Source organism: Pseudochaenichthys georgianus, chromosome 6 (genome assembly GCF_902827115.2).
Source record: "Pseudochaenichthys georgianus chromosome 6, fPseGeo1.2, whole genome shotgun sequence".
Taxonomy (NCBI): Eukaryota; Metazoa; Chordata; class Actinopteri; order Perciformes; family Channichthyidae; genus Pseudochaenichthys; species Pseudochaenichthys georgianus.
Window position 1 is genome coordinate 20,244,230 of NC_047508.1, and position 22,192 is coordinate 20,266,421.

A 22,192-nucleotide genomic window follows, 5' to 3' on the forward strand; every position below is an offset into this window, starting at 1 on the left:
TGTTCTCAAGGCGTGGTCCTACGTAGGTGAGTTTCCTTCACACAAAATAGGCTATATTAGTGCAAAAGCGTACTTAGTCATTATACAAACCATGTTGGAAAATAATATGAAATGTGTTACCCCACAATAATACACACAGACATGTTTGATATGACTCTTTATTTACAGTACCAGCATCAATCAATTACTTCTCACGACAGTGTGGGTTATAATTTCAATATACACTGGCTGGCTATGTGTGTGTTCTTTGGATTGTTACATTTTCTCTTCACTGGTCAAAAGCCGGAAACATTTGTGAATAAAAGCAAACAAACTGGGTGCAGTTATGGTACCGTTTTATGAGCTGCTTGTTAAGAAATCTGGTGTTCAAACAGGCCCTCAATATGTATTATGTTCATTTGAAAAACAAATGATATGGTGCATACATTCACAACTAAACCCAGTCAGTATGTTTTAACCAGTTTACAGTCTAAATCATTGGAAAATATACATACATCATGTTATAATCCATTTGTATAAATTGTATACATTTATTAACCGTAAACTAACAAATGGATACCATCTGACACTTTACACATTGAACACCTCATCACAGGCAACACACACAATACAAATATGGTTAAAATTCCACGAAGACTAACAATTGGTTTCATGTTCTTGGAAAGGTAGATCATCTTCACCGGTTAAATCCAGATACATACTTCCATCAGTCTTTGAAAGCACCTCTGCTTGTTTGTGGAATTGCAGCCAACCTATACATATATTATTCATTTTAGAGAGGCCTGAATCAGTCACAACAAATTCATAAACATGTTGAGAGAAGAAAATTGTTTTCAGCTCTACATTTAAGAGCAATGAACCTAGAGTGACATTGAACAGGTGTGGCCTGGATATGGATCTTTGGATCTGTGATAAACTCGTATCTAGGGCATAGGTAGTGTTGTTTTGAAACAACATGGAGATAGCTTCCTGCCCGTGTAAGCATAACTTACAAGGGGCTTGTTCAGGCTCTGGATGAGGCTGCATGAACACGGGAGGGAAGTCTCCAAATACGACAACCATAACCTGGAGTAGGCTCAGTAGATCACATTCACCCTGATGGGAAAAAGGAAAAGTCAAACAAATGTAAGGATGTAATAACTCCATTATCCATCCCTTTTTACATTCAGTATTTTCAAAGAAAACAAGATAACATTTAAATTCTCACACATTTCCACTCCTCCAGGTAAGGCAGCATGACTTCACCACTGTTGGAGATATACTGTCCACCGATTAACATCATCTCATGTGTGGGTCTGACAAAGCAGATGGGAGCAGTTTGTGGATAGCTTTCTTCAATCCACAGGCATACCGGGATGTTGTAGGTTTGGTCTTGTATTAAAAAAGGGGAAAATATATTTTTATCTTGTAGATTCTAAGAAATGATGAGTTGTATCATCATTATTTGTGATTCAAATTGATCACTTCCCCCACTAAATTCCAGCTTATACTGTAGCTGTTTCATAGAGTTATACAAATGCAAAGTCATTGTTACCTTCAAACATGACAGGAATGGTTCCAGTTAGACTCAAGTTCTTTGTGGTGCCATCATTGTAAACTGTAAATAATGAAACCATGACTATAATTTACAGCACTTGTTGGAGTTTCATGTTAAATACATTTAACAACAGATTGTTAGGTTTAATTGATCTTCTTACCGTATCTATCCATCAAGGGTACAAGGCTTTTAAAGTTAGTCAATGCATCGTAGATTTCACGGGCCACATGTTTCCGTGGATACAATGGGTCCGGGAGCACCATTACAAATCTACATGGATTATTTATATACTATTAAAATATTAAATTTGACTAAGAGAGAATAATCTGTTGATCATTAATCTTACCTTAGGAAGCATTTTCTTAATTGAACGCTCGTTGTATGGCATGATTATGAAGAATCCAGTTTGAACATATCACTTTTTCTTGTATGCTTTTAATCGCCTACACTGTTATAACCCTCCACCCTGTTTGTCTTTGGTTTATGGATTAGCCTTTGTCTTTTATGACTTTAGAATCCAGTAAGAAAACAGCCCTGTAATTATGCAAAGCATGTGACTTTAAAAGCAACAACTAGGTGTAATGGCTTGAACAGCAATATAACAGTGACCACATTTACAAATTATTATTATTAATCATAACAATTGCTTCAATGCTTTCTAAATACAAATGTAGTTCTTTATAAAAAACGTATTACACATTGTTTAGAGGAACCATGCTTGGTTGTTATTTGGATTATGAAATTGTCGGATCACAGTTAATACATTTATGTGCTTTCCCTTGGTTTTCCTCACCTCTTTTCTCCCTTCTACCTAAGAAACCACTTCCTCATGTTGTTACAGTATAGTGTTTTGCAACAGTAAAACGTTTGTGTAAACGCAACATTTATGATGGTTCTTTGAACTGCTGTACTTGCCAACATTGTGTAAACCAGTTATCACCCTCACTTTCAAACAAGGAACTATTTGGTTAGAACATGATTAAAGTTCTGCTGAGTTTATGCTAGATATAAGCTCCTTTATTATTACATTATTTGTCTTATACTCTGTACGATACACAAAGCAGCCTGCAGGCGGCAGCAAATCCCACATGTAATATGACATGAGTTAGATGTTTGAGCGACCAAAGACCATACTTGCCAACCATAGACTGTATATATATAAAGTTGCCAACCCTCCCGATTTTCGCGGGGGACTCCCGATTTCACTGCTCTCTCCCGGTTTCCTCCCGGGGTTATATTTCTCCCGATTTCTGACAAAATCAGATTTACTCAGGAGTGTTTCCACTAGGACTTTAATACAGCTCCACCATTGTTTGGTTTCCAAGGTAGCGCGTCTCTTTAGCAGCGCGCGCAACTCAAAGTCTGAGAGGGTGAGGAAGATTGTCACAGAAAACTAAACAAGAATCGACAACACGACCCTCTGCTCACTCCTTTCCTGTAAAATACAGGTCCAGCCCACACATATGCTCCATCAAGGATGGTCCTACTGTACAGGCCGCAAGGCAGTGCACTTAGCACTACAATAAGCATGTTAATGTTAATCTAATACAGCTCCGGCGATGATCCACTAGCACCGCCCCCCCGCGGAAATACTCCCGATTTCTGAGGTCTCAATTTCTGCCAAATGTTGGCAAGTATGCGACACAGATTCATCTTGACATCTTTATTCCTGTCCTACAATACATTTGCCACATATTCAAAGAGTAAATACATCTTAAATAGCTAAACAGTTTCACAAATTATTTCCACACCTCCATCCACAGTTTGCAAGGGAGAAACAAGCCCTTGATCCCACTGTATCCTTGTGCAAAACTCCCAATGGTCCGTACAGTCTTTGTCATGCTCGCCAGGTTTTCTGACATGTATACTTGTGGTTTGCTGGCTGTAGTTTTCCTGTGGCAAAATGACGCCAATATTCTAATGAAACAGGAATTTGAATACATAGATTAGTGGAATTATATGTATTATCATGGATGCACTGTTTCAAGATTGACAGGGAGAGGACAAGCATACTACCAGGGGGGTATACTACGAAGCAGGATTTTCGCTTAGCGGGCTAACTTCAGGGAAAACTCGGGGTTTCCGGTCCTACAAAGCTGGTTCTCTTTTTAGCAGGCTAGATCTCCATGGTAACTTATGCTGTGCGGCTAACCTGGGGGGTATACTACGAAGCAGGATTTTCGTTTAGCAAGATCACTTCTGGGATTTCCGGTACAACGAAGCTGGTTCACTTTTTAGCGGGCTAGATCTCCATGGTGACTTATCCTGGAACCTAGCCTGTGCTCCGAAGCCAGATAGGTTCCAGGATAAGAGATCAACTCAGCGAAAGCACCCGCCTGCTGACCAATCAGAGCTCAGTGTGCGGAGGAAATACAGTTTAAACTGCCGTTGCAGGAAAGACGGCCGGCCAAAATAACCGACTGTGTGAACGTGAAAATGAATAGAACATCACCTCCCATCTTCAGAGCAGTCTGACTATTATAACTATTATACTATTATGTTAAGAAAGCTTAATTAAATATCTGCCACAACATAAGTAACCGGATCAAAGTAACATTACGTTGCCTGTATACAGTCCGCGGCACTGTGAGTGCAGACGTCAAAATGTCCCATTATCATTCATATCACATCATAATGTATCATATATTTCCTTATCTGAGTCAGCTGAGCCGTATTCTTTCACACACAGTGACGTCACGAGCTACCCACAATGCAACGCGCGCCATATATATATAAATACGCCATTTTCATAGAGGTGCTAATATCCTGGAGGTGCTAATATAAACAGCTAGCTAAAGTAGCCAGGCAGAGCGCACTAGGTTTTTTTTCTGAATTAACGACCGAAGAAATCGCTGCATGTCTTCGGATTACATCTCTGGACTTGAGGGGTGTGCTCTAGGTCATTACCAGCGTAAACTAGAGCTGTGTGGGTTGTCCGATTGCCCTTACAGACTGCCTGCAGATGTATGGAAAAACGACTCTCGAAAGTGGCCTTCGTCGATTTTGGCAGCATCTACGTCTATCTTCTTGAAACACCAGGTGAATACCCCACTTGTCACAATAATATTATCATGCCATTGCATATATGTGGTATTTTAGAGTTGACTATATTGATTAAGGCAATAGACTATGATATTCTGCTTGCACCTCGCGTGAAATGGCGCATACCGGAAGTACGGTGTCGCCCTGGGCCCAAAACCTGTATGTGTGTGTGAAAGAATCTGGCTGTGCAACACTCAGTGTCACATAGGCTTACTGAAATATCTGCCACAACACAAGTAACCAGAACAGAGTAACATAAGTAGCCTACAGTCCGCAGCATATCACTTCATAATGTATCATATATGTCCTTATCTGAGTCAGCTGAGCCGTATCTGGCCGTGCAACACTCAGTGTCACAGACTGTATGCAGAAGTATTATTTTAAGCAACACATTAAGTTGACGAAACACTCGAGACAAATGTAATTGAAGTCAGATCGTGTTTTAGACGGGGCAGTGATATCATAAACCTGTTCATGTACGCATTCAAACACTTTTTCTGTTACCAGCTGTATTCACCTTGCAGGTGCAGCTATGTGGCTTTTATCCTGGATAAAGTGTTTAAGTCATGGATGTTTAAAGTTTAACTTCTTCATATGTCTAATATTATAGTTGACTTTTCATTCAGGAAGTATGACGCTGCGCTGTCAGTACGCTTCTCCATGTTTGTGATTGGTCGAATGCTCCAAATACCACCCCTTCCATGTGAACGCGCACCTAACTAGATAGGGCACGGCTGGCTTGAGCGATCCACTTGATAACCCGCGTCGTAGTACAGTTTAGCGAGAGCGCGTATGTTTTGGATTAGGCCAACCGGCTAACATATCCAGGTTAGGTTGAACCAGCTTCGTAGTACAGGCCCCAGGACTGTTGTTACAGGGTACAAACGCCACACTCGTTTTTTCCATCAAAAGGTTTGAGTACAATGGATGACAAATAAAAGTTAGAACAACACAGCCAAAAGTGGGACAGAGGAACAACTCCTGCATTATTTTTGTTATGGTACATTTTAAACATGAGGCTCCTTTTAAACAATACCTAAACACATTCACAGTTCATGTCTTTTCTCCACGCAGAGAAATTAACACTTAACTGATTAAAACAACTTGATCACTACCATCCACACAGAAACTAGACTGATCATATTTTTTTAAGCCATGATATGATGGAAAGAGTCACTTTAAAATGTACAAAATTAACTAGGTAGGAGATAAGCACTTTGATTTGTGCGTGATAAATGTTAAAATGTTTTTGAGGTTTGCAGAAACCTCCCTGTCGTGTCTGGATCTCTGTATGTTATCATACCAATTCTCTGAATTAAAAAATAATAATCTGGTTTTAAACTAACCATTTCTAGTAATCAACCTCACACGTTCCATTGTATTTGGAATGAAATTTCAGAAGACAACTTGGGTTATACTGGGCTCTTTAACTGTTGTTTTTCAGTCTTTTAAAACAGAATCACATTTAGATACACATCATTACAGAAAGCCCACTTTTAAAACAAATAAAAAAAACAGTGTAGTGTTTCCAGGGACTTGCCTTTCAAATTCTATACAGCGCATGTCTTGACTCAACTCACTTATATTTTCTTCAGTTGCACACATCACCAAACAAACAAAACAATGCAGCCAACAGATCACAGAATCATCTCGATTCCTCTAGAGCTCGCTGCATACATGAGGTACAAACTAGCTAACAGATAAGGCAAAGTAAACACAGAGCAGTCTTTTTTTTCATTTAGGCAACAAATTAATGCAGTTGTGGAGAGCACAAGCTGGGTCAGTATTAAGAAACAAAGCGATGCACTCCCAAAACCAAATATCCATCACCTGTTACACACAATAGTCCCACATATACAGTAAATATGGTTCCGACATGATTAGCACCTGACCTGTTATTGTTCCGTTATAGAGCTGAGGTTGCAGAGAAAGATGAGCAGTTTGAGGATAGTATGGTGTGTGGAAATCTGAAGTTTGACTGAGGCAGGACATGTGCGTTACACTCTGCAAAGCATCCATAACCTAATTGTATAACTGTACAAGTGCAGGGTTTCCTCTTATTTCTACAGGAAACCTCTTCAGCTGTAGCAACTGGAGAGGTGACAAGAACTAGATTTTCATGCACAGTACCCCTCCGCCCTTCTAAACCAAAGGCTAACAAGAAGCAATGAGAGGTGGTTTATTCCCAATACTTCGTGTGAATTGGACAGGAAAGAATCCTATTGCACCAGAACCTACGTGCACTAGCCAATAGCCGTTACTATTATTTCATAAAGACTGTAGCAAAGGAAACATCTGCAGAGAGAGAAGGTGGTTGCATTCTGGAAATGCATCTATCTTTACATTCCAACTACATCAGGCAGGCCATGAAAACAAAAGTCAAACCAGGTGCCATCTGGAATAAACACCCTCACTCACACATTGCTCTGTGACTTTCAAATTCTGCAAATCACAAATAAAACGTTCCATATCAAAAAGCTAGGCTAACTGTTAAAACAACAACACAATTATAGTCATTCCCATGTCAGCCCCCGCCCCCTGGACCCAGTGTAGAAGAGACTACACAGCCATTCGAAGGGGGAAATCAAAAGGCAGGTAGAATGGGACGGGGGGGGGTTATTCATATGAGAGGTGTTTGGGCAACAGAACGTCCATTCCAGTCCTTTCCATGTTAGTCAGTCAGTCCTTCCAGTGGGCAGGCATTGGGGGGGGGGGGGGGAATTAGGCTTTCAAGGTGGGAGGAGGTCAGAAAGACCCCCATTAAGACCAGTGTTGAGACTGAAAACTATAAGTTAGCAGGAAATGTGTTGAGCTACCCAGCAGGACCACACTGGAGTTGACAAAGAGTCATTAGTGGTGTTGCTCACAAGTCCGCGTGCGGACCAAGAAAAGGGGGCCGGAACCGTGCTAGTTCAGGTAGCCACATGGGCAACAGTCCAAATCCTCCTTATCCATGAAGGTCTACGGTTCAGTCAGCTCTGGTGGTTTCCTTGAGCGCTTTTGCTTCAATCATCCTCTTTTTGAAAAAAGTTTATATTTCATCATTGAGTTGTTTTTATCTTTCTATCTTTGTGTCCATGCTGCCACTACGCGCTGTAGCATTTCTCCTCAACGTGCAACAGTCAGCTGTGGAATGAAATGACAAAAGGGGACAGACGTTAGTGCCCTTTTTACATTTATACTCCTGGGGAAAAGTTCAACTGAGTTGTAACATTGATCAGAATCAAGTTTATTGCCAGGAATTTGCTTTGGTATCTGGTGGTGTGAACATAAACCATCTAGGAAATAAGTTGCAAAGTAGGTACAAAAAGAAATAAGGATAATACAAAATAATTTACTTTCAATGGGCACTCATTTGCATAAACAGACGAGCTCCAGTATAAGCATACCAATTTAGCGACTTCCCCTTTAACTTAACTGTCAGAGAAGAAAAATACATTTGTGTCTCACCTGCATCACGATACCACACAGCGACAGCTCATACAGTCCTGACCGCTCTCATCGGGGGGGTTCAGCTTCCTCAGCTTATGCTGTCTGATCTCCCTAACCAGCGTGTAGAAGGCGTCCTCTACTCCCTGTAGACACACAACACACAAAAGGTTACGTGGGCACTTTCAACGGTCAATTATGAGTGCACTGCATGCACCCCTTCCAACTGACAGCATGGCTCTTCGGTGTACTCATCCCTGAGAGGCCTGGCAACATCACCATGGCGACCCTGATACTTCAGACGTCGGAAATCATAATAGGTCAAAAGAAGTCATTCACGTCGTGCTTTGCAAACTCTTCTTTTTGACTGACACATTGCTGCAGGAACCCTGATGAATGCAGGAGTCTGTACCTTCACTGTGTGTGACAGTGAGTCAGACAGAGTGGGAGCTGTGCGGCAACTTGTCTTTCCTTGTGAAGCCTTTCAAATACTGTAGCTGTTCTTAAGCCAAGGTAACCTGGCTATGAGTCATTGCCTGTGGGATAATAAAATGTTTCCAGCTACACAAATCACATCATACTGCGGACATTTAGCTGCTTTTCACATGAAAATACACGTACAAAATGTAAAAAATATAGGGCCCATACTAAAAAACATACCGTGTTTAATACAGTATTATAAGAGGGCTAATGTGCATTGAATGTGGGTTTCATGGCTTGTAAAGATGGGAGAAATATATGTTACGTTCACAGGTAGTTTGAAATATCAGAGATAGGGAGAAAGAAAATAAAGTGTGGTATCGTGGGAGTGTGCTTCTTGTTCACCTGTCGTGTTTTAGCAGAGGTCTCGATGTATGGGATGCCGTAAGAGCGGGCGAGTTCCTGGGCTTGCCTCGTGTCTACCGTGCGTGTCGGGAGGTCACATTTGTTTCCCACAAGCACCATGGGAACATCGTCCGAGTCCTTCACACGTTTGATCTGTTCTCTGTGAATTGCAGAAAGAGAAAAATGCCATAAGAACTTTGTCTGTTTTCCTTAACCCGCCCCAGCCCTGCACTCAGTCACAGGGACATCTGTGTAGTCTGGGGATCCTCCCTGCTTCATAAACAACAGCAGCAGCCCCACCGCTGGAGAGCCAACCACCCGGGGAGCTCTAGGACCCTGAGGAGGAGCCGGGGCCCGCCGGTGCTGGGCTGTGCTGCACTGCTGAAGGAGGGAGGTGGAGGGGAGGGAGGGATGGACAACAGGCAACAACATTACCTCATCACTACAGCAGCCAGCACCAAACGCCAGGCAGCCAGGGGGAACTGAGTGAGAGGAGTGGGTCAGATCAATCTATCAGCTCGAGTACAGCAGGATGCAGCACGCCCTGCCCATCTGCAGTCAACATGGCTAATGGCGTTTATGACCACATCAGTTGTTTTTTTGCTGATGAGGAAGGCATTTCAAGTCTAACAGATTGACTGCAAACACTAAAGGAATATTTGATCCTACTACCTTGGTGCATATGGTTTAATACTGGGTAAATTAAATAGGAAACAAATCATACATTTCCCAATTGTTACACAGGTACTGTGAGGTGGACATTTTGCAAAAATGCCTCCGACTATTTTTTACTCGTAAGTCAGATCTTTAAAAATAGCTCAACCGTGCCACCATCTTTTCAAGCATCCAATCCATGCAGGATTTCACAAGTTGCACAATGACTTTGCCGTCAAATCAGCAGTTGTGTTACAGTTAAGCCAAAAATAGCCAATGGCAGCAAGCCAAACCAGTGCTTGTGTCTGCAATAACAACACCAAATCAGTGTCTAGTTATATTCAGCCTCTTTTACCTGCCCCATGCACTGGGACGTGGGTGTCTAATGGGACGAGACAGACTAAATGTGGCAAAGAGATAGAACACTGTCATCTCCAGCTGCACCGCCCCCCCCCTTCTCCTTCCCTGTCCTTGAAAGTGCTACCTCTCCCCGCTCCTCTAATTGAGTCAGGATCGATTTCATTGGGATCGTGCTGTAATCCTCCAGTTGGGGGCTAAGCTTTCTTTAGCCGTGTTAAACGCTACAGCATGACATCACCCAACTACTGCAGAGAGCTGGCACACACACCTATACACACCCCTCTCTCTCCAGACCCCATGGGAGTCCCTGCAACACACACTGCATTTACAAATACACAGAGCCTTAGAAGAGAACTAACAGGAATGATTTGGTGAGCCTGAACTCCACCCAGGCTGCTCTGTGATCTTTCCAGTAAATACACAGGTGATGGGGAAATGTTATCTTTAGGTACGGTTTTAGACTTCAATGATTATTAAAACAAGATAAAGAATACAGATTACCAAAATGTGTGTGTGTCAAAGAGTATCCAGTAGGTTGTAGCCGTGAATTACAATATATTTGCTATAATTCATCTTTATATAATATTAGTTACATTTATTTTTGTACATATTTACAAATGTAGAGTTTTCAGTTGTTAGAGCAAGTGTATTTACAATATTTATTGGGTTTAAATTACAATATATAGAATGTATTATTTATCTAGTTTCATTTATTTTAAGACATGTTTTTAGTTTAATTAGATTAAAAGTTAAAGAAAATTCACAGCTAGAAAGGTTTCCAAAAGTCAATGAGTAAGAGTGTTAGATAATGCCGATATCAATATAATCGTCATTATAATGTTGCCATCATCTTGCCGTTATGTATGCCATGATTGTTGGTGCCACTGCACCCCTACACCCTCCTATCTATGACTGACTCGTACACACCTGTACTGGTGAATGTCCTCAAAAGACTTGGTGTTGTTGATGGCGAAGACGCAGAGAAAGCCCTCCCCTGTCCTCATGTACTGATCCCTCATGGCGCTGTACTCCTCCTGACCTGCAGTGTCCAGGATGTCCAGCAGGCAGGTCTCTCCGTCAATCACAACCTGTTTCCTGTACGAGTCCTGCAGAAAAAAACATTTCAAGTTGTGGTAAAAACATGCAAGTGAGCCAACCGTAACAAAAGTCAGACACAAAACATGGTTCAGGTGGAGTTTGAGGCAGCTGCAGGTCACTGAGGCTCTTGGCCACTCAGTGGTAAGTTGTGTCTGTATGTAAACGTGTGTATCAACTGGAATGTGATATTAATTCAGTCGAATGCTCATCGAGAGATCAGAGGAGCAGGGTATCGGAGCCAATGTTTAGCCTTCCAACACACAGCCACAAAAACATGGAGTGCCGTCCCTTTGTTTGTTAGAGCATAGGGGCCAGGAATGCAAATACACAAAAAGGACATTGTCTGGCCAGAGGCAGGCGTGGTGAGAAAGAGAGGGAGAGTGGAGAAAAAGAGAGGAGACCACATTCTCGCTGACTTCCCTCTTCTCTTTGCAATGTCTGCAATCTTTTTCTGTCAATATTTCCATGGAAATATAAGAATTACTGAAAGGCAGATGAAAGATTTCTTCAAATAGAAAATGAGGGATGTCTACCCAGCTTGATTGTTAGGAGAATTACTACAGACATTCAATTATTTAAATTAAATTAACTTGATTTAGAGTGAGCTGTCCACTCCAGACAATATCGGTCAGCTAAGACCGTGGGATTGGACATTTGTACACAACATGTCACGCCTTCACTTTAATATGTAAAAAGACTCGAGGCTAACCACACAATAATTAAATATTGGGGATCTGGATCCTTTCTTTTTACCAATACGATAGCCCCCCCGTAATAATAATAATAATAATGTAAAAGGCAAAAGAGCGTCATACCTCTATGGTGGGATCATATTCATCCACAAAGTGGTTCTGGATGAGTTGGATGGTAAGTGCACTCTTGCCCACGCCTCCAGCTCCCACCACCACCAGCTTATACTCCGTCATCTTTGCCGCTGCTGCTCACCACACACACCGCAGCTGGAGAGAGAAAAGGCAGAGAGGAAGGTGCAGGTTAGCACTCTGATAAGAAACAGAACAATAGACCTTCACAGACAAGTTATTCTATGTTACAGGACTGCCATAAGGTGGTCGACAACCATTGCTTAGCACTGAAGAGAAACATCAGTCAGGTTAGTGTGTGTGTGTTTTACAGTGTGCGTGTGTAGTGGGGGCTAAGGTTGGGACCCTCAAAGGGGAATGTGAAAAATGTGCTGAAGGTACTCAATGTTCCAATACTCTCGCGCTCAGTGTGAGCAGCAGAGAGGGTGTGTGTGTGAGAGGGTGAGAGGCGGCGAGGGAGAAGGGGCATGACACTTGCAGACTGGTCCTCATCACTCAGGCTTCACATTACAGATGCCTTCCTTTGAAGTCGTGGTGACAGATGCCAGAGCAAAAATGATCAAATAAAAAAAAGATTTATAAAGTGAAATCTTTTTCAAAGGAGTCTGCAGAATCCTTTCAACAGTTGCTATTTACTTTTTACTAAACAAAGCTAGGCTATTTCTATGAGCAGTTTGTTAGTGTGCCTTGCTTCTTCCATAGGGATCAATCCATAGCAACAGAACGAGAGGCCTAAAAGAGGATTGTATAACTCCAGGTGTGCCTGCAGTTGTCCCCTATGGACCCACTCAACCCACTTTACAGGTCTAGCTGATGTAACAGGCTGCCTTGACTATAAATCAAGGCATGTTATTAAAGAAACCTGTCAAAATGTCTACAAGAAATATGGTAAACATGAATTTATGGACACAGGGGGTAACAGAAAGCAGATTGAACTTAGTCCAAAAAACTATGGAAAATGTGTCTACTTAAAATTAATTAGCATTTAACATTTCGCAGTGTTTAACATCCAAGAAACCTATTAATAAAAGGAGCTTTTGTTAAGTTAGTTTAGTGTAGTTGTGATGATGATGATGATGATGATGATGATGATGATGATGATGATGATGCAGCTCACAAGTCTTTGGTTTTTACCACCTCATAAAGTTCATCCAATTTCCCCAGAAAGTTCAGGCATGCTCAAAAATGTAGGACTTTGCAGATTATGCCAAAGATAGCATCACAATGTCAACTATCGAGTCAGCTGGAACCACACTTCGTGCATGGCCCATGCATAGAGCCAGGGCAACACAAAGACACGCACACACTGATCCTCTGACATCACCTCCAACACTGCTGGACACTGAAATTCCAGGCATGTTGAGTCAACGGCTAGCAGAAGTCATATGGGTGTTTCCACTACATACAGTGGCAAAGTGTGACTCAGCTCGGTGCAATATTACCACAAGGTTACCAAATCTATGACCCTGAAATGACATGGTGCCAGTGTAGACATGATGGCACATGATGAGTCACAGAAAGACATAAAGCTTCAATGGAAATGTTGCTAGCTAAAATACCATACAAGTCATGGCGACTGTGACCAACAGTATAGCTAACGCACTGCTGGAGGCCCTTAGCAACCACAGGAGCCTCTTGTGGTTATAGCCTAAGTTTGACATCAGCAATGACTGGTCAAGATGATGTCATTACAGAGGTGTCATATCAGCGCTCAGAGGAAAATCACTAGAAACCCAGGAGGGGCATTTTAGTTTCACTTTCTGTTTGAAAAAAAAAAAAACCCGACTTAATTTAAACGGACACTGTAAAAGCCACTTTCAACACAAATATAAGTAATGACATTGGAACAATATTATCCCCGTTATCTGGATCTGCATACACACCCAACAGCCAAAGCAAACTTACATTTCTATTTCTTAAAAGTAGTATGACTCATGACCTAATTCTAAATACAATAAGGTCACACAGGGTTAAACATCTCGGCTTATCGACAGCGTCTCACTTTGCTGAATGCTCCTTAAGTGAGATCAAGACGAAAATCACTAACCTGCCTCACCTGCTCGAGTGTGTTATCAATCTGTCAGGATTTCATGAGCACGGGTCACATATGCTGTTTGATCTTCACCAGGGCAACAACTGTCACCCCCAACATCAAATGCACTCTGTATTTCGCCACAGAGCGGTGAACACACACACACACACACACACACACACACACACACACACACACACACACACACACACACACACACACACACACACACACACACACACACACACACACACACACACACACACACACACACACACACACACACACACACACACACACACACACACACACACACACACACACACACACACACACACACACACACACACACACACACACACACACACACACACACACACACACACACAGAATCTTTAGCTTGTAGAAAGGGAGGTGACATGACAGTTTCATGAAAGGACATCATGCAAAACATCCAAAAGCATAACGGGTATAAAATCAGTCATGGGGAGTAACAGACATGCACCTGTGCTATTAGTCTCTAGGAGAATCTGCAGGCACCAGTGTGTACGACGTAGTGTTATTTGTGTCTGAGGTGTGTGTGACTGTGCTCAAGTGAGGGCAGACTAAGATTAGCCAGGACTGAGACTGGCTCACTGATGTTAATGATTGACAGAATAGCAGACTTGCTAACTGAAGACACAGCCATTAAGCTGCTCTCATTCAATGACACACACACACACACAGACAGACAGACAGACAGACAGACAGACAGACACACACACGTTCCTGCATCCATGATCCCGAAAGCCATTGCTCGCCTTAATGGAACAGGTAGCAATGAACACCGTCCCCAATATCAAAAATGGCCTCCTCGTAAAAACACCCTCACTGCTATAATTCTCAAGCACAACAGGAAAGGAATTATCCTGACCCGTCAATCTTGGGGCCAAACATTTAGCTGGAGCTCAGGGAGCGTGGCAGAGCCGCAGAGCCAGCCTCGCTCCTCACAGCCTCCTTTAACCAAATAAACAGCAGCTGTGCAGAGAGACTGGTGCAGGCAGGGCGGACGCTGGAACACCTTCGGTCACTGCAGGCTGCAGACAGGGCGAGGATTCACATCAGGGCTGGCTTAATGTGATGGAAACAGCATGGATGCTAAATAGATTGGTCACTGGGATAGAAGAGAATGTCGACTTTCAAAGGGATGAGGGGCGTGCCATCAACTAACAGGTACCTTCATTATTAGCTCAGACACATATTTCAGTACAGAAATGCCAAAGACTGAGGTCCTTTGGAAAAGGTGTAGCCATTACATAGCTTCGACCAGAGGGCACTTAAGGGTTTCTTTTTAAACTGTTGAATGTCCTATTCAGTAGACTGCTTACATCATTTTTATTTTTGTAATGTGTTTCTCCTATTGAACCTAAATTAGCTGATATACTGTTAACAGATTTTTCTAAATTTTAATATATATAATATCAAAATGGGCTCAGCTTCAAACATTTAGTGTCAGTCTGTAGTTTTCCTTGATAAATGGCACTTAACACGATCACATATCTAAATAAAGTTTCATTCATGTTTCTAATTGATTATAGTGATGGTTTTTAACGCTAGCATTGATACCATAAATATGATAAATCTGTACGAAAAGTAATATTATCTTTTTAATCAAATCATCCCAATACATTCAGGATACTCACAAGCTTTACTCATTCATTAAAGCTGATGGTACCATGTCAAGTTTATGACAAATACCCATCGTGACATATTTATGCACACAACGACATGCCTTTTAGTAACCAATATTGATCCAAATTTACCAAAACTTCAATCCTAATTAGAAGTTCTTTCTATTCCAAGTTCATGAACCCGTATGCCAATAAGTGCACTGAATGTAACTGTTCTGATGCTAAATGTAGGTCGCACACAGATAAAAACAATACAGAGTGACACCTGCACTCTCCCAACACCCCCAGCTCTCCAGACCTGACACGGTTGGTTGCCACATCTTCCACATAACCAGATCTCAAGTGTACACCTGCCACACCACGGAACTGCAGAGCCTAACATGCAGATTTAACACACTGCGCACACTACTGGGAGACTGGAGGAAAGAAAACAGACACAAGTGCCATCTCTTCTCAAACTAGGCCAAGTCAGCTGCTGATTAATAATCCACACATACATATGGAGATGAATAGCAAAATTAATCATTGATAGCACGATGCTGTCGCTTTTTCAGGGCCACTTGTTGTCAGTAGGGACTCACACAGAGCTGCCCTTTGTGCACGCAGCAAGGAGGGATGAGGACGGAGACTCTGGAGATCACAGTCAACATCATGCATCAATCTTTTCACATATTTCATTGGCACACGGGGACAAAGCATGAACAATTTGTCAACGGTTTTTTGTTGTCGTTCTGCACGAAGATGGTTATCCTATATCCTCTATAACAGTGTCATGTCCTCAACTGCAGTCAGTATTCAACAGTAACTAAGTGCATTTAATCAAGTACTCACATTCCATTTCCTGATACTTTATACTTCAAAACAGCTCTTTTCAAAAGCAAAAAAGACACCAGCCTGTTTTAGATATTGTAACTACTCTAGGAACAAAACTTGAAGTTGTTGCCTGTTACAAATACCTTGGTATCTGGCTTGATGATTGTCTCTCTTTTAAACTTCATGTCAATAACCTGCTAAAAAAAACTGAGGGTTAGGCTAGGGTTCTTTTTCAGAAACAAGTCCTGTTTCTCGCTTGAGGCCAGGAAAAGGCTAGTCACTGTGACCTTCTTACCTGTGCTGGACTATGGGGATCTGGTCTATATGAATGCACCTGCCCATTGCCTGGTCAAGTTAGATGCTGCGTATCACAGTGCACTGAGATTTGTGACAAACTGTAAAGCATTAACCCATCACTGTACCCTGTATGCAAGGGCTGGTTTGCTTTCGCTAACCGTACGGAGGCTCAGTCACTGGTACATTTTTATATACAAAGCCAAGCTAGGGAAACTTCCATCTTATATCTGCTCCCTGATCTCACGGAGAATTGTAAGTGGCTACTGCCTGAGATCGAATGCTGTGGTTTTATTAAATGTGCCAACTGCTAGGACTGTCTTAGGGAAGACAGTTTTTAGATGCGCAGCTCCTCTGTCTTGGAATAGTCTGCAAATTAAATGGAAACTGAACAATCTGGTGCCACTAAATGTTTTTAAAGCTCGGTTGGATGCTAGTCAATCGGAAGCTATTGGTACCTGTTTATGTGGATAATTATGTAATGATGCTGTATGATGTCCTTTTGTTGTTCTGTTTATGCTTTTATGTTTCATGTGGAACTACTTGAGCAGGTCTCCCTTGAAAAAGAGATCAATGATCTCAATGGGATTTATCTGTATAAATAAAGGTTTGAAATTAAATGAAAAAAACAGTACAATTCAGAGAATATTGTACGATTAACTCCACTACATTTATTTGACTGCTTTAGTTACTTGAGAAGAATCAGATTAGTAGTTCAATTCATCATCAACAAATCATTTTTTAAAGTTAATTCAAAGATTAATTAAATTAAATTATTTTTGGGGATGATGCAGCAATAAATACAATATAAAATAATGTAATATCATTTCTTCTTTTCTAAAATGGGCCTGTGCAGAATTAGTATTGCCATTTTATTTTACTTCATAAATGACACCAATACCTTAAGTAAGATTTTGTATGCAGGAATTGTACTAGTAACCAAGTTTTTCTACACTTTGATATTACTACAAATGTAACTAAAGTGGAAGACCGATGTTCAACACCTCTTACAGTACTACCAGTCACCGAATGGTTAACCTGTCCTTATTTGCCTCATAAAATAAAAAGCTGGCCGCATTTGTGAATGCAGAACCCAGTGACACTCTTAATTCAATGTACGTCTTGCAAAAATAAAGATCCCACAGCAATGCGACTTGTAGCAACACATCAGCTCATTAATGGAGAACAAAGTTCGTTTGAGCTACCACTGTTTACATGCCTGACATTGAGACAGCCAGAGCAGCTGTGTCATCTACAAGTGGACATAATATAAACTCTCCAAACCTTTGGAAAGCTTTTCTCCTTTTCTGACCAAGAGGCAGCACTGTGTCTGTGTTTAGGGTTATTTATAGCTCGGCACCTCCAGCCTGGGAAATTAACAGTTCGTTTTGAAACCCTAGAGCCCCGCCTGGACCAAGAGGATAATCTTACATGACAGTTTACGGAGGGTGCGAGTTCAGAACAGCGAGAGGGGTGATGGGAGGAGAGAGTCTGAGGGCGAGGGCTTCTCTTACTATATGCCAAGGGCACAGAAAACCACAGGAGGGAGGGGTCGAAATGGAAACTGAAACATTCAGAAAGAAATCAATAAAGAAAATGTTCTCAAACTTTCTCGCTGGTAATTCGGCTGCATGCATGGCTCTGATAACAGCAGCAAATATTCATCTCTTAATTTCTCTATAACCTGGAAAACAATTCCAAACACATGCCCCAAGACGGAGGGCATGGCAGTCCTCCTCAACATGCATTCTGCTCTCCATTAAAGTTCTTAATTGGTTAAAGAATCCATACTGGCAGAGCCACAAGCCCAGTGCAGAGATAATAGATTTTTAATGGAGCGATGATGGTAAGGAGACCCTCTCCAGGGAGGTATCACGGTCGAAGACTGAGACTCCAAGACCCATCCTAGATCCTTATAGCCCACCGCACCCTCCCACTGCTCTCCAATGACATCATCGGCCTAAACAGCATCCAAACACAAGTGTTGACCGGCAGCTGAGGAATCACTATCCTGCTCTCTGAGACCAATGAAACACAAGTAAGTGAGGGAGACTTTAAGCAATTCTTATCAGGGATGTGTGTAGCTGTTAGACTCTTTAGAAAAACAGCACTATGGGGTAGGAAGCCAGTGAAAATACCAAAACATGAATGAAACTATAGTTTTGCTCTAACAGAATCTTAAGAGAAAATCCTTTGATAAACAATGCATCCTCCAGATTTTCATGTATATAAGGAGTTTCTGCGTGTGCTTTAACAAGCCGCTCTGGCACTGGAGAACAAGTGACCTTTTCCCCACTGGGTCATCCTTTCAGCTTGTCGAGTAGGGTGAGATGGTGGAGGCAGCAGCAGAGATGAAAAGGCCATCTGACCTCCTCACAAAGGCCTGCCAGTCAGAGGAGCCACGGGGCTTATAATCAGACACCAAACACCCCCAAAGTCATCAGTGGCCTTTTTTTATTTTTATTCAGGGGAACCGTTGAATATTGTCCAACTGACACCAAATGCTTAGTCAGTTCTAAAAATAACAACAACCAACCTCACATAAACAGATGTAAGTACAATATAAATGCAGGGATATGCCAGCACTTGACATACAACAATAGCCCTACAATAGGCTATGTCAACAGAGGTAAACAACACCTTGAGATGAAAGCAGTATCAAACATTGTCATTTTATAAATAGTTGGTACCCAGAAGTGTCCACTTGTTTTGGCAAGCAGCTGGGCACCACCCAGGCTCCAGCTGTTCAGAGGAGGGGACAAGAGATTACCATTGCACCTCTATCACTGGCCGGACTATCTCCAGCTGTTTTCCAGCTGCCTGGAATCTTGCCTTCACTCTGAATGTTTCTGATATTGCTGATGTCAACTTCCCACTAGACCGCCTTAAAGGAATCCATGTAGAACAATGTACTCCAACCTGGAAAAACTATCTGTTACATGTGTCTCATATATGAGGATTTGCTTAGCAGTCAGGTACAATAATATGCCACAAAAGCCAACAATAGACAAAGTCAAACACCTTTCTGCTTTGTTTTTAAATAGGGCACCAACGTATTATTACTACTACTTTTTAAGATGAATACAATTCATTCTGCCTCATGTTTACCTCAGTTCAGGATGAATGAGTACATCGTTTCTGCTCTTGTGTAACAGCTCCAATGGTCATCATTTCAATCATGGCCAATTCAACGTTAGTGCTGTCTTAACCATAATATAGGCTTTAAACATACTAAACAGTTTTAAAAGACAGCTTGCAGAGAGGAATCATTCAGAAGTCAGCTCTCTAAATGCCTCGTAATGGACTCTAACTTCCGCAGTGATACATTCTGTTTTTACTCAGTGTGACGGGGCGTCACCCTGACGTTACTTGTGTGTGTGGCCACTATCGGCAGCAGAAACCTCATATTCAACACTGTCTTTCCACTGGACAAAAACATAGGCCAAAGAAAGTAACATCCCCAATATTGGTATTTTGAATACATTCGGTTTATTTTCTAAAGTGAAATGATAGAGGAATTTAGGGCGGTCTAATGTTAAGCCTACATAACCAAGTTACAACACACGAACTCAAGGCTGACTGTTTATCAAAATAGATAATTGTTTTAAAAACAACATACTGTATGCAAAATCCATAACCCATGTTGTTCCCCGTATATGTAGCCAATATAAAGAGCAAGCATGAGTTGTTGAGCTCGACAGATAAAGCTCGCCGGGCTTGAATTAAAAATGTTATGATAGCTAGCTAACATGTTTTAACTGTGGACCGCAACCTCCAGTGGTGCCCAAAACACTGAAAGCTTTTTAAAGCAGAACGTTTTGGCTAGACAAAAACAGTCACTGCCGACATATTTCGGACACAGGAATGTGCACTGCATACTTACAACAAGCAGAGGTCTAATTAGCGACAAGAGCGACGTTTCGTCTACCGGAGAAGAAAAAAAAACGTTCAACTCTGTGGCCTCTCCAATGAAATCAGAAGAAAATAAAATGGTCCTGGTCCGTTTCCCGTCGTCTTCAGATATCTGCACCTTATTCTACCCGATAGCGTGTTTAATTTTCAGTAGCTAAAATGCACCAATGCATTCATTGGTTCTGAGTAAAATGAGCCCGCGTTGAACAATGTGCTTCCACAGAGAGCAGAGGGATGAGGAGTGTCGAGCCCACGCCCAGCTCTATCAAACATAGAACCGCCCCGGTTACCATGCATGTTACTGCTACGTTCATGTACTGCCGGAAATATGGACACTCAGTGATGAAGACCAGTATTTACTGTTTGACCTATGCACTTAAAGCAGGTGTACATGTCCCTTGAATGTGTGTCTAAGTTATAAATGCATGTTTTATTATTTAAATGTAGAACAAGCAGAAAAGCCAGGCTTTAAACAAAGCAAGGCAAGGCAAGTTTATTTATATAGCACTTTTCAACACAAGGCAATTCAAAGTGCTTTACAAAAAATGAAAGAAATTAAGAAAATGGCATTTAAAATCAGTCATTAAAAAGAAAAGCTAAAAAAAGAAACATTAAAAGACAAAATACATGGATACAAGTTACAGTGCAGTCTAAGATATGAATAGTTCAATTAAAAGCAGCGACAAAAAGAAAAGTCTTCAGCCTGGATTTAAAAGTAGTAAGAGTTGCAGCGGACCTGCAGGTTTCTGGGAGTTTGTTCCAGATATTTGGAGCATAATAACTGAACACTGCTTTACCATGTTTAGTTCTGACTCTGGGGACAGAAAGTCGACCAGTCCCTGAAGACCTGAGAGATCTGGATGGTTCATAATTTAGCAGTAGGTCAGAAATGTATTTTGGGCCTAAACCATTCAGTGCTTTATAAACCAGCAGCAGTATTTTGAAATCTATTCTTTGACACACAGGAAGCGAGTGTAAAGACTTCAGAACAGGAGTGATGTGATCCACTGTCTTAGTGTTAGTGAGGACTCGAGCAGCGGCGTTCTGAATCAGCTGCAGCTTTCTAATAGATTTTTTAGTGAGACCTGTGAAGACCCCATTGCAGTAGTCCAGTCTACTGAAGATAAAAGCATGGACAAGTTTTTCCAAATCCTGCTGTGACATTAGTCTTTTAATCCTAGATATATTCTTTAGGTGATAGTAGGCTGATTTAGTAACTGTTTTAATGTGACTGTTGAAACTCAGGTCAGAGTCCATGACTACACCTAGATTTCTGGCTTTATCTGTTGTTTTGAACATTGCACACTGAAGCTCAGCGCTAACTTTTATACGTTCTGCCTTGGCTCCAAAAACCATTACCTCAGTTTTATCTTTGTTTAATTGGAGAAAGTTCTGACACATCCAGTCATTGATTTGTTCAATGCACTTACTCAGTGTTTGAATTGGAGCATAGTCTCCTGGTGAAATTGTTACGTACATTTGTGAGTCATCCGCATAGCTATGGTAACTTATTTTGTTGTTCTTCATTATCTGAGCCAGTGGTAGCATGTAGACGTTAAAGAGAAGAGGCCCCAAGATGGAGCCTTAAGGTACCCCACCCACATGTCATATTTGTCAACTCAGATGTGTATTTACCTATAGAAACAAAGTTGTTTCTGTCCTTTAAGTAGGATTCAAACCAATTTAGAACTGTTTCCGAAAGTCC

The 22,192-nt window shown here is 41.5% G+C and overlaps 2 protein-coding genes across 2 annotated transcripts; both read right to left on the reverse strand.

Moving 5' to 3' along the window:
* Positions 1-231: 231 nt before the first annotated feature.
* On the reverse strand, positions 232-1,616 carry LOC117448193 (uncharacterized). The gene is made up of 3 exons (XM_071203401.1): positions 1,535-1,616; positions 1,208-1,371; positions 232-1,095 (listed from the first exon to the last, which is right to left on the reverse strand). Exons 1-3 carry the CDS (start codon positions 1,614-1,616, stop codon positions 637-639), a joined length of 705 nt encoding a protein of 234 aa, XP_071059502.1. The 3' UTR covers positions 232-636.
* Positions 1,617-3,185: 1,569 nt separating this feature from the next.
* LOC117448041 (GTPase HRas) lies at positions 3,186-20,757 on the reverse strand. Its single transcript, XM_034085122.2, has 6 exons — positions 20,459-20,757; positions 11,761-11,904; positions 10,775-10,953; positions 8,834-8,993; positions 8,030-8,154; positions 3,186-7,705 (listed from the first exon to the last, which is right to left on the reverse strand). The coding sequence occupies exons 2-5, from the start codon at positions 11,869-11,871 to the stop codon at positions 8,035-8,037; spliced, it is 570 nt and encodes a 189-aa protein (XP_033941013.1). The 5' UTR covers positions 11,872-11,904; positions 20,459-20,757; the 3' UTR covers positions 3,186-7,705; positions 8,030-8,034.
* Between the last annotated feature and the right edge of the window lie 1,435 nt (positions 20,758-22,192).

What these genes read in the sequence shown, in the direction of transcription:
- LOC117448193 (XM_071203401.1), bottom strand. Translation starts at nt 1,616, where the DNA reads ATGGTTTCATTATTTACAGTTTACAATGATGGCACCACAAAGAACTTG. An exon ending in CATTCCTGTCATGTTTGAAG is followed by an intron (nt 1,372 to 1,534) that starts GTAACAATGACT and finishes TTTTAATACAAG; the next exon opens with ACCAAACCTACAACATCCCG. An exon ending in ACCTGGAGGAGTGGAAATGT is followed by an intron (nt 1,096 to 1,207) that starts GTGAGAATTTAA and finishes TTTTCCCATCAG; the next exon opens with GGTGAATGTGATCTACTGAG.
- LOC117448041 (XM_034085122.2), bottom strand. Translation starts at nt 11,871, where the DNA reads ATGACGGAGTATAAGCTGGTGGTGGTGGGAGCTGGAGGCGTGGGCAAG. An exon ending in GAGGACATTCACCAGTACAG is followed by an intron (nt 8,994 to 10,774) that starts GTGTGTACGAGT and finishes TGCAATTCACAG; the next exon opens with AGAACAGATCAAACGTGTGA. An exon ending in CCTCTGCTAAAACACGACAG is followed by an intron (nt 8,155 to 8,833) that starts GTGAACAAGAAG and finishes GTGTGTCTACAG; the next exon opens with GGAGTAGAGGACGCCTTCTA.